This window comes from Heterocephalus glaber, unplaced genomic scaffold (assembly GCF_053883595.1).
Source record: "Heterocephalus glaber isolate CG9 unplaced genomic scaffold, H.glaber_assembly_v1.0 deba00001719, whole genome shotgun sequence".
Taxonomy (NCBI): Eukaryota; Metazoa; Chordata; class Mammalia; order Rodentia; family Bathyergidae; genus Heterocephalus; species Heterocephalus glaber.
The window spans coordinates 5,224,466-5,236,952 of NW_028258432.1; the positions used below are offsets into that span (position 1 = coordinate 5,224,466).

Here is a 12,487-nt window from a genome sequence, read left to right on the forward strand (position 1 = left end):
CTGTATTTTCTGTTGTAAACAATGCTGTGATTGTATTCATACACATACAATTTTACCCAGGTGATTATTTCTTTAGGATAAATTTCTAAAAATGAAAGTAGTAGATAAAGAGTATAAAGTATTTTATTGCACTCTGATGACATATTGTGAAATTGCCTTCTTAAAGTTGGCCTTTTATATTTTTGCCTATGCTTATAGCAACCCTTTTCCAGTTCTCTAAGTAAAATGATATATTTTCTCTTCAACTTGCATTTATTTGATTAGCAATGAAGCTAAGCATTTTGATATTGTTTTTAAGATTTTTAATTCTGTCATCTATTTTAGTTTAATTATGAAATTTTATAGTTACAAAATGTTCTTTTTGGGGGATTGAATGTTCTTTGCCTGTTTTCAATTGTAGCATTCACTTTTGCTGTAATGATTTTTGTTTTTCCTTACAAACTTAAGTTATACACAATACTATAACCAGAATAATTTTTTCTCAAATTTTGGTAGTCCATTAACTATGTTAATAATGCTTTATTTTTGCTCTTGAGATATCTTTATGAAAAAAAATTTTTGTCAAAGCTGTCAGTCTCTTCTACTCTGGCTCCTGCGTTTCTTGTTATGCCTAGAAAGAAAATCTAATGTCAAGATTGTGTGAGTCTCTACACTTTTCCACTGCTTTTATGGTTTGCTTGGCTTTTTGGTCCCAAATTTCAAACATAAAAACCTTGCAGTTTATCTATAAGGTGCTTTGTAGTTTAAATTACAACAGAATCACCCAAGACATAGGATTTCATATTCTGTCTCAAGCATCCCACCCCAGTATAGAGAAAGAGTGGACTGAGAAGGCTCTGTTGTTACGTGTGGTGAAATTGATATTTCTGAAGTGTTCTCTGCCTTCCAGAAAGGCTCTCCTAGGCAGTGCCTATCTAAGACACTGTTGTACTTAAACCTTTGGGTACTTTTATTTAAATGTAGAATTATAATTGAGACTGCTGGTAATTTATGATGAAGATCTTATTTGCTATAACTGTTAAGCTTGGATAGCAGAGCTAACCAGGCTCATTTTCTTTCCTCTTCTAGGTTTTACAGGAAGACTAAACTTGTCGGTTTTCAAGACATGGAGTGTGTGCCCTGTGGAGACCCTCCTCCTCCCTATGAACCCCACTGTGAGTAAATGCACTGCAGAGCAGAAGGGGGCAACAGGCCTTTACGTTTTTCTTTGAAACCTTTCTTCTGTTGGCAAGTGGAGCAAAATCAGCCTCTGCTGTGGAGCTCATGGTGTACACTCTTTATCAAGCCCTCACGGGATGGAAAGCCCTTTGTCATGTACTTCAGTCAGCCAACTACCCACTGGTTTGAGACTCCCAGTGAAACACAAACCCTTTGCTGCTGCTGTCGGCCATTCAGTCCTTACCGTCCATTCAAGGTACATTATGTGGGAACTCCAGTCAACTAGGTGGTCCAGATCCTGATGTATATGGCTCTGTGCATGTACATGTATTCTCAGCTTCCTTCCACAGTCCTCAGACTGGATCGTAGGGTGGAGTCTACCTTCCCAAAGAAGTTTCTCTGCATGAATCTCCTACCTTCATTAACGTATCATAGATGGAATCCTAGTTCCCATCATTTGTGCCTTCACTTTTCTCCTTGAACAAATAAAAGGGAAGAGAGGACTCATTGTGGGCTGTGCATACAATGGTAGATGTGTTAACACTAGTTAATCCTCTTGATCATGTATTTTCCTTAGATATAAAAGGTATTTGTTACAGATTATCTACCTGCATGGATTTTGAACAGGAAGAAGAGTGGTTGCTCACTCTTCTTAAGCCTAAGTAGAAACATGGCCAATAAAAACCCATAGAAGGTGGGAGGGGAAGCAGTCAGCAAGTGGGCTCCCCCGAGGGCCCAGGGCTTTGGGAAGCTGAGCTTCACACCACAGGGAGATGGGTGGGTCCAGATGGCAGTGGGGGACCGTGTTCTATCCCATGCATAGGATGATCCAGCCTTTCCTATGAGCATTGTTTTGACATAACTCCCAATACATGGGCTCTGTCCTCTTGCTTTATTCTTTAACAAAGGTTCCCTCCAAACAAATTAACAGTTATTGCATCATTTCATAAGGTCACGTAGTACTACTTCTCTTTCTAAGGATGCCATGGAATTTTACAGTCCATATTATTATGTCCTTTACCAAAATGCATTATTTTCTATTCTTCATTTGAAATGATAGAAAAGCAAAAAGAATTGGAAGGCTTTTTCTAACTTTTATGGAAAATATATGTTTATCCTTATTTTCATACTATGTAAGCATGCACCAAATGATTTATTGCAGTTGACAAATGAAGTATTGAATGCCTGTTATGTATGTCTCAAAATACCTGCTTTACTTATTAGTTTGACTTGCTTTTCTCAATGATTCTATCATCAGCCCAGATTTGTCAATGAGAACACCCGTCCAGAGAATTTAATAACACTCCATTGCTGGCTGGAAAATAGCAAAGACAGTACTCAAATATAAGCCTGCCTAACGCCCAATGTTGTGTTCTTCTACCACATTCTCCCATCTCGCTACAAATAACCAAACTATCTGATCTGGGCTGCAGGTTGATTTTCTCTTTGCTTGCTTGCTTTATTGTTCATAGTTTACCTAAACTCCGAAAATCTACCAGAAAAGAAAGATCCTCTTTATGCAGCTGCACACCCCATTAAAGGATGTCTCTTGCCAATTAAAATGCAGTGACCTTGTCTTGCCTGGGGGTCAGCTCAGTCATTGTTTGGAAAGAAAGTTAAAATTATTGCAATTCATTCCAAACCACCATACAAAGACTTAGTAAAGAAATCAATATTGCCCAGTTTACAGTAGTAAAGTATGAAGGGGTTTTCCCCCCTTTAATTTATTGAGTTTCAATTTAATATACTCTAGTCAAAAGTTTGAGGCTTTGGAAGGTTTTGCCTTCAGGGTCTGGTTAAGCCTAGACATCACAAATTTGCCTTTGAATATAGGTCTCCCATGCAACCTTCCATGTTTTGTGAAAGTCCTTAGTTAAAATTTTGAAATGAAAATTAATTTATTTAATATACATATATGTATATGCACATACACATACACACATGTGTGAAACTTTTTAAGAAGCAAAGGAAAATGAATTGTCAAGTAAAAAAATTGCAGCCTGCATAGCTAATAGCATTCAAAATCATAAAACAAGAAGTCTGGTGGTCTCCAGTGAATGTTATTCCTTATCTCTGTTAAAGAAAGTTTGCTGCCTTTGGCTCCATTCTTGGGAAGAATTCCAGAACCCAACGAATCTCCTCAAAGGAGATCTTGAAGTCTTTGGGGGAAATTATGCAAGACTCCTTCTGTTTTCATTTCTCCTACTTTGGGCTTTTCCATTCATCCACAAAGAGCTGCTTCTTCGTGATTTCCCCCTGAGGAGTTCCTGTACCACTGAGAATCTTGGCTATTTGAAAGAGGTGCCTCTCATGTGTTTGAGGCTTGTGTTTGAAGGATTTTCCGGGTAGTGGGAGCGGGTAGGACTTCCCAGAATGCAGCAGTAGCCTCCTGGATTCCTCCTGAGGGCCAGGGCAGCTCTGCAGCAGGGGCCCTTCGAACCTGGGCTCTGCACTCAGCACCATCATTTATCTGCCCCTCATCTTCCCCACAGGCCACTCCACTCTGAACTTGCCTGTTCACCTCCTTCCAGGGCAAATCTGGACTCTATTTATCTGGACTCGGTCCAGTTAAATACCATCATCCTCTGAGGCAGGACCTTTCTCACTGGCCTCCTGAAAAGTATGGTCATGTACCACATAAGGACATTTCAGTCAATGACAGAGCCCATGTATAGCAGTGGTTCCATAGGATTATAATGGACCTGAAAAATTCCTGTGGCCTGGTTGTTTTTTACTGCACCTTTTCAATATTTAGACACACAGATAGTTATCATTGTCTTACAGCTGCCCACAGTATCCAGCTTAGTCTCATGCTGCACTGTTTGCAGCTGGGGTGCTGGAAGCCCTGCTCGGTGACCCTCCTGGGTGTAGGATACTATGATGTTTGCACTGTGACAAAGTCACCTAACAATGCACTTCTCAGAATATGTCTCTGATGTTAAGCAGTGCAGTGACAGCTCCAGGGTGCCCAGGAAGTGCTGGGCATACATAATGTACAGAGAGACTTCTAGGGCTCACACTCTAGTGAGGGAGTTGTCACATACCAATTCTGAATTAAACAGCTTGCACAAATTAAACAGCATACACTGACCCAAAATGTGCCGGTGATTAGTTCTGTGCCTGGCAGGTGCCACAGTGCTGTAGGAATGTGCAGTGAGAGGTGACATGCTGAGCCAGGGGTGGCCTTCCTGGATGGCAGCTGGTGAGCTATGTATGACCTGCACCATCAGCTGGAGGAGGGTACACCTGAGCAGGAGAGTAAACAGGCCCAGGAGGAGGAGCAAAGCAGGTCCTGCAGCTCTGGATTCTGTGCACAGGCCAAATCATTCCACAATGGAAACATCCTTTGACCTTGGCACCCTGGAGCTCTGTGGCGATACTACACTTTGGTGGGAATGGAAGCCAGATCATGATAAAATGAGGAGCTATGGTAAAGGGAGGAATGGAGACAGTGGCCAGAGACAAGTCACTCTGAATATTTGCATGTGAAAAAGCACCAGGATGATGGCTGGAGGGTGCTGTGTGGGCACCAGAGGACTGCTTTGTTTTATAGTCATATGTCACTGCGCAACAGGGACCCATTTTGAGAAATGTGCCATCAGGTGACTGAGGTGCCAACATCATTGATGGACTTAGAGGAACCAAAATGCTACCTTGTCACTAAGCAACATAATCTGGTGGACCACCATTGTATAAGCTGCCCGTCACTGGGCAAAACATGGTTATGCAGTGTGTGACTGTCTTTCCTTTTTTTATGTGAAAGATACATCTTTGCACATCGGAGAGGAGGATCCAGTTGAGAGAGATTGACCATTTTAATGAGCAGACAAAAGTGTTCAGACGGTTGGGGAGGCTCCAAGCACTGGTAGGCGTTGGCCTGATCTGGAGTGAGGGAGCTCTCTTAGCTGCAGTCAGAGGCCAGAAACATGGGGCAGAGGAGGGACCAGGGCTTCTTCGTTCTGGGACAGGAGCATGAGGTTCTGTATCTGTGAGGTCAGAGGCACCCAGAGGGAGACAGATGCTGAGGAGCTCAGAGGCTTGATGAGCACAAGGGTTTGATGTTCACATTCCAGAGGCGGGAGGATGGTTTGAGAAAAGAGTGGGTTTCCTGAGATACCAAGAGCCGAGCTAAAGTTGGTGGTAAAAGAATGACATTGATTTGCTTCTCATATGACGTCTCTACGGGCCTCTGCTGCAGAGAGGGCTCGGGCCACCTCTGAGGCCGCCACAGGACATACGCAGGTTACTCCCTAAGTGTGTAGAATCTACAAGCAAATCTTTAAAGAAGGTGCTCCTCTAAGTGTTAATAACACTAGTATTACTTTAATGAAAGTACATTTTCTTTTATTTATGGTATACTTGAAGCATAACAACTACCAATCTGATAGAAAATATGAGGTTGAAAACTTCCTGTTTCTGTCAACTGCCCAAGGGGCCACACTCATTCCGTATTTGTTTGTGACAAGTGATGCAACCCCCTCGGGTGAGATTTCTTCCCCTGCAGGATGGAATAACCTGACCAGTTAGGTTCTTGTCCCAAATGACTGAGGTCACATAGGTGAGCTGCCTGGTGCAGAGCCTGGCAGCAGCAGGCTTTCAAATCTGTTGACTTCCCTCTTTGCTCCTTCTGGCCTGTAACTCTCCTCAGATGCTTAGCTCTCCTCTGCTAGTGTTTTTGGGAAACTGCTGTCTTGAGGAGGAAGCAGGGGGCTCAGTACTTAGCAGGGCCAATTTTTCAAAGGAAGGCAACGCCCTGAGCATTGTGTGTGCTGCTCCACTCAGTAGGAAATGACAAACAGAGATTGAGGAACATTCAGCCATCAGACACACATTCTCTGCATAGGACACAGTGCCTAAATGTATGATCAGGAATGTCTAAAGCCAGGCACTGGGGCACCTGCCTGTAGACGCAGATACTTGGGAACACAGCCACAGGGATGGAGGATTGCTTGAGCCTAGGACTTCCACACCAGCCTGGGCAACATGGACCTCATCTCTAAAAGGTCTGCAATGTGACTCAGGAAGAGAGCACTTGTTTAGCAAGACAAGGGCTTGGTTCCAGCTCCAGCATCACAAAGAACAGAAGACTGTCTATGTATCAATGTTCTCCCTCTTTGTAGGGTATGTCTGTGTTCCCTAGCCAGTGATTTCAAAAACAAGAAAATAGTCTTTATCCCTCATGACTGTTCATATTGGTGGAGCCTTATGAAGTCCTAGAAAATGTGGCCTGTACAAGAGCTGATAGAGTAGAGTGGACACAGCTTGGACCCCTTGCCAAAACTGCAGGATCCCTACTCTGGCCGGGCCCTATATTGGTGGTGAACCCTCGAACAAATCATTTCCCTTCTTTGAACCTGTTTACTCCCTGGAAAATGAGGATAATGAGAACTCAGTACACTAATATCTAGTAGCATAATACCTGCCAGGGTGTCATTTTAGGAACACCATCTAGATGTTGGCCTGGCTTGTTAGGATCAGGACGGTGCCTCCCTTGCCCTCCACCCTGCCCCTGTGCCCCATCCTAGGTGGCTTTCTGAGGATGGAGGGGACTTTCTCTTCCTGGAGGATCTCTTGGCTTTGCTGGTTGGCTGGCCACGACTTTCCCTTTACTGACAAGTGAGCAGTGAAGGACACTGGAAAGGGTGTTGTTGGGTTTTGGGTTTGATGAGCTGCCATGGCCAGGCTGCCTGGCTGAGGAAACCCAACTGTGCTGGTTCTTCACTCTCTATCCTGTTCCCAGGCCTCTGCTTGACTACATGAGTGCTAAGCCCCTGCTCCGAAAATAATGATGCATTTGTGATGATAGTCCACCCATAACCTCTGTGTCAGATCACTAATAACATTCATGGGTAATAATGACTGGTTGGGCATGGAGCATGGGGCTGATTGATGATATTACCATAAATTGTAGATAAATTTTCTTTAAAAATGGAAATCTCAGATGCAGCCTTTGCTCTTATTGTAACTTCTGTACCTAATAATGTACGGCCATTTAGAGCATTCAGAAGAAAGAGAGAAAAACACACAAGAAATTTTAGAACTATATCCTGCTTTGAGTCTGATAAGAAATGCAGATTTTATGCAATTTCTTTGAGCAGTGTTTACTTATTTTGGAACAAATGCTGTGGTTGGAACAAATGGTTTTGAAAAAATTCAAAGCAGTTTTCACCATAATGCAACTTTATTTAAGTGTGTTTAACCTAGATGTTTGCTTTGTTCATGGGGGCTTTGAAAAACAAGCCATGTGATGCTAAGGAGATAGAAATCAGATAAATCACTGCGTGGGAGAAGAAAAAGCAGCGGCTATGTTGACCTGCAGCCATTTAGGAATTGTACATGGCTCAGTCCTACTCAGAAGACAGCCAGCAGTTCCTTATTTACAAAGGAAATTTAAAATGTCTCATATAACAGATACAAGTAATTTCAAAATGAGTTATTAAAAGAGATATTTGTTCATCAAAGATAACTGTAAAAGTTTAATAGAAAAAAAAGGCATGAAGGATGTCAGTAGTCCCCTAACCACAACATTTTGAGCATTAGAATTATAAAGTACAGCAAATAAAATGCAGCATTTTGAGGTTTCTCTTTCTACTCTTTTTTCTATTTTATCTTTTTTCTGTTTAAAAAAAGCAGATACAGGGAATCAGGGTATATAGTTCAGTGGTAGAGCCTGTGTATAGCATGTGGACCTGGGTCAAATCTCCAGCATTGAAAAAAATGATGTACCGTGCATACTATTTGTATCCTTTTCCCACTTTAGATATGATTTATTCCCTATGTGACTTATAAGCCTGGCTGTAAAGGCTTTCTTGGGCAATGAGTCGCAGGTTCCTGGACTCGGTGGGACCTCTGAGGTATCTCCATTCCCACATCCATGGTGTGTGTGTCCAAAGATTCCGTTTTTCTCTCTTGACATGCAGTGCTCAGTTACTTTATAGTAAGAGTGGCTGGCAAATACCTCTTTTAAAGAAAAAAAAAATTTAAAATGAAATAAACTGGGAGTTATTTGAAGTCAATACCAATATGGACTTCAGATTTTCTTTTAAGTAGAAGGGAAGTGAAGGAGGGGCACGGGAGGAGAAGGAGAAGCAAGTCCCCGGGAGAGAGTCCTGAGTTGTCCTCAGCTTTTTCCTGAACACCGTACCCAGCTGTCCCTGAGGTTCAAATCCAGTTTTTGGTGTCCCTGCACCTAATGCTCACCATCCTCAGGAACTCAGTGCCTGCTGAACCTGATTCAAGAAAATGACTATATATTGGGATGCAGAGGAGAAACTTATAATCCCAAAGCATTTCACACTTTCTGGGAACATGTGATTTTATTATGTTGTGTTTATGATTTTTTTGTTTCTGCAGCAATTTTTCTGATGAGGTTGCTTATACTTTATGGCCTGATTTTCCGGAATGCTTCCAAGGGCCTCTGCATTATGGGTCTCTAAAGCCAGTATGTCCTAATGGAGGGATCCGGTTACTGAGGGTTTCAAAGTAGTCAGAGCCCTGAGACCAAGACTCCTGGCAGGGGTGCTGCCGTGGAGCCTGGCTGTGGGTGTTGCTGGGGAAGCAGATGATGAGTACCCTCCATTTTCAGTAAAGACCTACTGCAATAGAGAAGGGGAGCTCCTTTTAGGAAAGTCTGAAAAACTCACCTCATTCCTGCTAACAAAAATTTTAGGGTAGCGAAGATAAAGACAGTGAGGTCAAAAGAAATTCAGGACAGGCGAAGCAGCCACTAGCTCATGCAAGACCAATTTCAAAGCCAGTTCTCCCCTCTGACACGAAAGCAGAGATGCTCTCCAACACTTGCTCATTCACGGGAAGGGATGGCGGCTCCTTCCCCCTCTCCCCCACTGTCTGTGACTCCTGGCTTGTCTCTGGTATGTCTCTTTCTTTTTGTCAGTATTACAGATTTTATCATTGTATTGAAAAATAATCTGAAACAGTGAGAGCCAATGGTTGCTGACATGGAAACAGTAATCAGAGCTGACAGCCCAAAAGTCAACCAGGTCCGTCCAGAAAATCCCAGTACTATGACCATCCATGATGCCTTTTAAGCCTTCCTTTGGAATCCACTTTTTTGGGGGAGGTGGGGGGTGTAAACCTTGCTGTCCCAAACCAAACCAGCCAGGGCAGAGGGAATTGGAAGAGAGGGAAGAGCCTAAGCCAGGGTGCAGGAAGCGAAAGGGTAGTTGCATAGGGAGGGACAGAAATCCCCCAAAAGCAGCCACAGGAACTCGGAGCACACTGTAATTCTGTGACATTTAGTGTAGAACAAACAGACCTGCTCATCCTAATAACTGATTGCTGAGGTTTTCTTTCTAATGCTACTCAATATGATAATGATAGTTCTCATTATTATCCTGGACCCTGCAAAGGGTGGGGAGAATGATCAAGTTAGGTTTGTGGACGTCTGTTGTGGTTTTTTTGTTTGGTGCTACTGGGGATTCTACGCAAGGTGCTATACCACTGAGTTATCTTATTAAGAAAGCCAGAAACCATTGCAATTCATTTCAGAATGATTTCAACAAAAACGATCCATCTCTTTTTAAAGCTTATTTGACTATCATGGTCAACAATTGTTTTCTGAAAATTTATTAGGGAAAACTTCTTATATTCTGAGAATACTGAAAACAAGGGCTAGACAGTTTAAATGTCCTGGGCTCTTGAGAGAAGAATTGCATCATCAGTGATTGTTTAGCTGTTTCCAACCCGTATCCTCCTGTGTTTCATCTTAGCCCTAAGGTTACAGGAATCAGACAATTCTTTGAAAAGCTTCTCGTACTCTACATTCATTCTTTTCTCATAGCAAATATTGCTAAATATTACTAAATATTTGCAAGCCATTCATTTTATCTGTTACTAGTGGAGAAAAAAAGAAGAAAAATTAAATGCCTGGACTAAATTCACAGCAACTCTTGAATCTGGTGCTTTTGAGTGTCCCTGTGTGCCACAGACTGTCTGGGTGGCTGGAGGCTCAGGAGACCAGGGACTTGGATCAGGCCCTTGGAGAACAAGAGCAGTTGATTATTACCCAGTCAGGAATAAATCTAAGTTCTCTGGCTTTTATCTTCAGTAGCGTTTAGAGATTTAAAGCCAGTGAGCTGGTTTAAATATTTACTCACAAAGGAACAGGTTATGGTTGTTAAAGGGCATCACTAAATTAAATGAATTTTAGATCAAGTACAGTTTATCAAAAAAAAAAAAGTCGAACTTGGCTGGGGATTTAATTTAGCTCAGTGGTTTCGCCGCCTGCTGCGCAAGCGCAAGGACCCGAGTTCGATCCCCAGTACCAAAAAAAAAAAAAAGAAGTCGAACAGGTCTATTTCACTAAGTTCTGGACTTTTACAAATGGATCAGTGATTTGTGTGTGTACTCAGTAAATGTGAGCTCATGGGGAAAAATAGTCTAACAGCTGATGCCAGCCCTGCACTGGGGACACAGTACTTAGACTCAGAGATTAGTCCTTCTCACAAGCGAGCATTCATTCTCATGAGCTGGTGTGTGCAGGGGACAGTCTTTGTCGCCCTTGTGCTCATATTCCAGAGAGTGCTAGGTTGTGGGGCCCCAGCCAGTCCTTAAGCCTGGGTAAGTGTCTGGCTACTTCTGTGTCAACTCCCAAAAGGTTTAACTTGAAAGCATCATTTGAGAATGGAAAAGAGAAAGCTCCAGGAGACTGCAGCTACTTGGAATTCAGAAAGCTGCAGGACACCTCGGCTGCACCTCTCAGCCCGCCTTGAAGGAATTCTCCATTCTGTCCCTTTCATTTGACCCTTCACTTCACAGCTGAGGATGTGAAAGAGGAGACGTCCTCCTGGCAGCCTGGACAGACTAAGTTCAAAACTGCCTCTTCAGGTGAAGTAGCAGGGACCAGAATTAACCGAGTTTAAAAATATAGTCAGGCTCGGTGTGGTTCAGTGGTAGAGCACTTGCCTAGAATATACCAGGCCCTGAGTTCAATTCCTTGAATCATGAAAATAACAATAAAAATGTAGTCATCTCTCAGTACTGCAGAGGATTAGTCCCAGGGCCATCCATCCATCCCAAGAGGTCCAAAATATAAGGATGCACAGTCTCGTCTAAAAATACGTAGCTTTTGTATAGAACCTGTTATACTGCCTATACACTTTAAATCATCTCTAGGTTACTTATAATACTTAATATAATGTAAATGTTATGGAAATTACTATTTAGAGAATAATAGCAAGGGGGAAAGTCTACACATGTTCAACATAGATGCATTTTTTCAAATGCTGTAATTTTAAAATTAAAAAGTTTGAAACTATAAATGAAGTGTAAGAGTCATCCTACTTGAAAAAATAAGCTAAAATAACTCAAGAGTTTGAAAAGGCATTAGAAAGTTTAATTTCAAACAACAATTAGTTTTTAAAAATAATATCACACTACTTTGGGTCTTTAAAACATTATTTTAGGTGTTTTTTTTTATTTTGACCATCTCAGAAAAGACATTTTAAGTATTCATGAGAGTTTATCTATATTATGATTCATGTAACCATTTTCTTAAATATTCAAGAAGCATTTTTTTCTTAATACACAGTGGTAATTTTAAAAGGAAGGAAATGATTTTTTAACTGTCTGAACACAAATTTTCAATGTTATTGAAACTTAACTTATATACTAGAGAATGCACCAAATATTTGAAGTATATACCTTGGTGAGTTTGGGTAGATGTGTATATAGTTCAGTAATCATGTTGCTGGTGAAGGTACAGAGCACTTCTGTCTTCTCCAGAAGGGGAAGATTCCTTGAAAGCAGTGGTTTCACTGGATAGGTCTCGGAAATGTCCACTTTTTGAACTGACTTGAGCATGCGGTCCATGCATCCTTTTACTGCCTTCCTATTTCAAAATTCACATGCAAATTTATTATCATGTACAATCCATGTGTTATTTTCCATCAAAAGACCAAGCAGTTATGGTCTGAAATTTTCCCTCTACAAGATTTTCTGCAAACTTCCCAGTATTAAACATGAAAAATTATTAATTCCTGCAAAGCTTGCCAGTGACCATAGGAGGCCTGATTTTTTTAAAATGAGAAATTGGAATTCTTAGTTATTTGGCTGCTTAACTCAAGAAACATGTCCAGGAGTACCTTTTGACGGCCAGAATGCAGAGTGTTTCACAGAGACATCTCTCCTGGATTGGGCGGATGGGCTTGCCCTCATGCATAGTGATAATATCCCCAGATCAGATGCGGGCAGGAGGGACACCAGGTGAAAACCACATCCTGAGTTCCCATCCTCAGGCAGTTGACATCCTAATGCTCTATGGCAGGGTGTTTGTTAGAGTAAGTTGTTGAGAAAAGACATAAATAAGGTG

General features: G+C 41.8%; 1 protein-coding gene across 7 annotated transcripts in view; it reads left to right on the forward strand.

The window, feature by feature from the left end:
- Tnfrsf19 (TNF receptor superfamily member 19) overlaps positions 1–12,487 on the forward strand; it is an 89,538-nt gene that overhangs the window by 41,981 nt on the left and 35,070 nt on the right. For all 7 annotated transcript variants that reach the window (XM_021236356.2, XM_021236358.2, XM_021236357.2 and 4 more), the window contains exon 5: positions 1,069–1,154. In XM_021236356.2, coding sequence (XP_021092015.1) covers positions 1,069–1,154 — 86 coding nt within the window. The remainder of the gene's footprint in view (positions 1–1,068; positions 1,155–12,487) is intronic.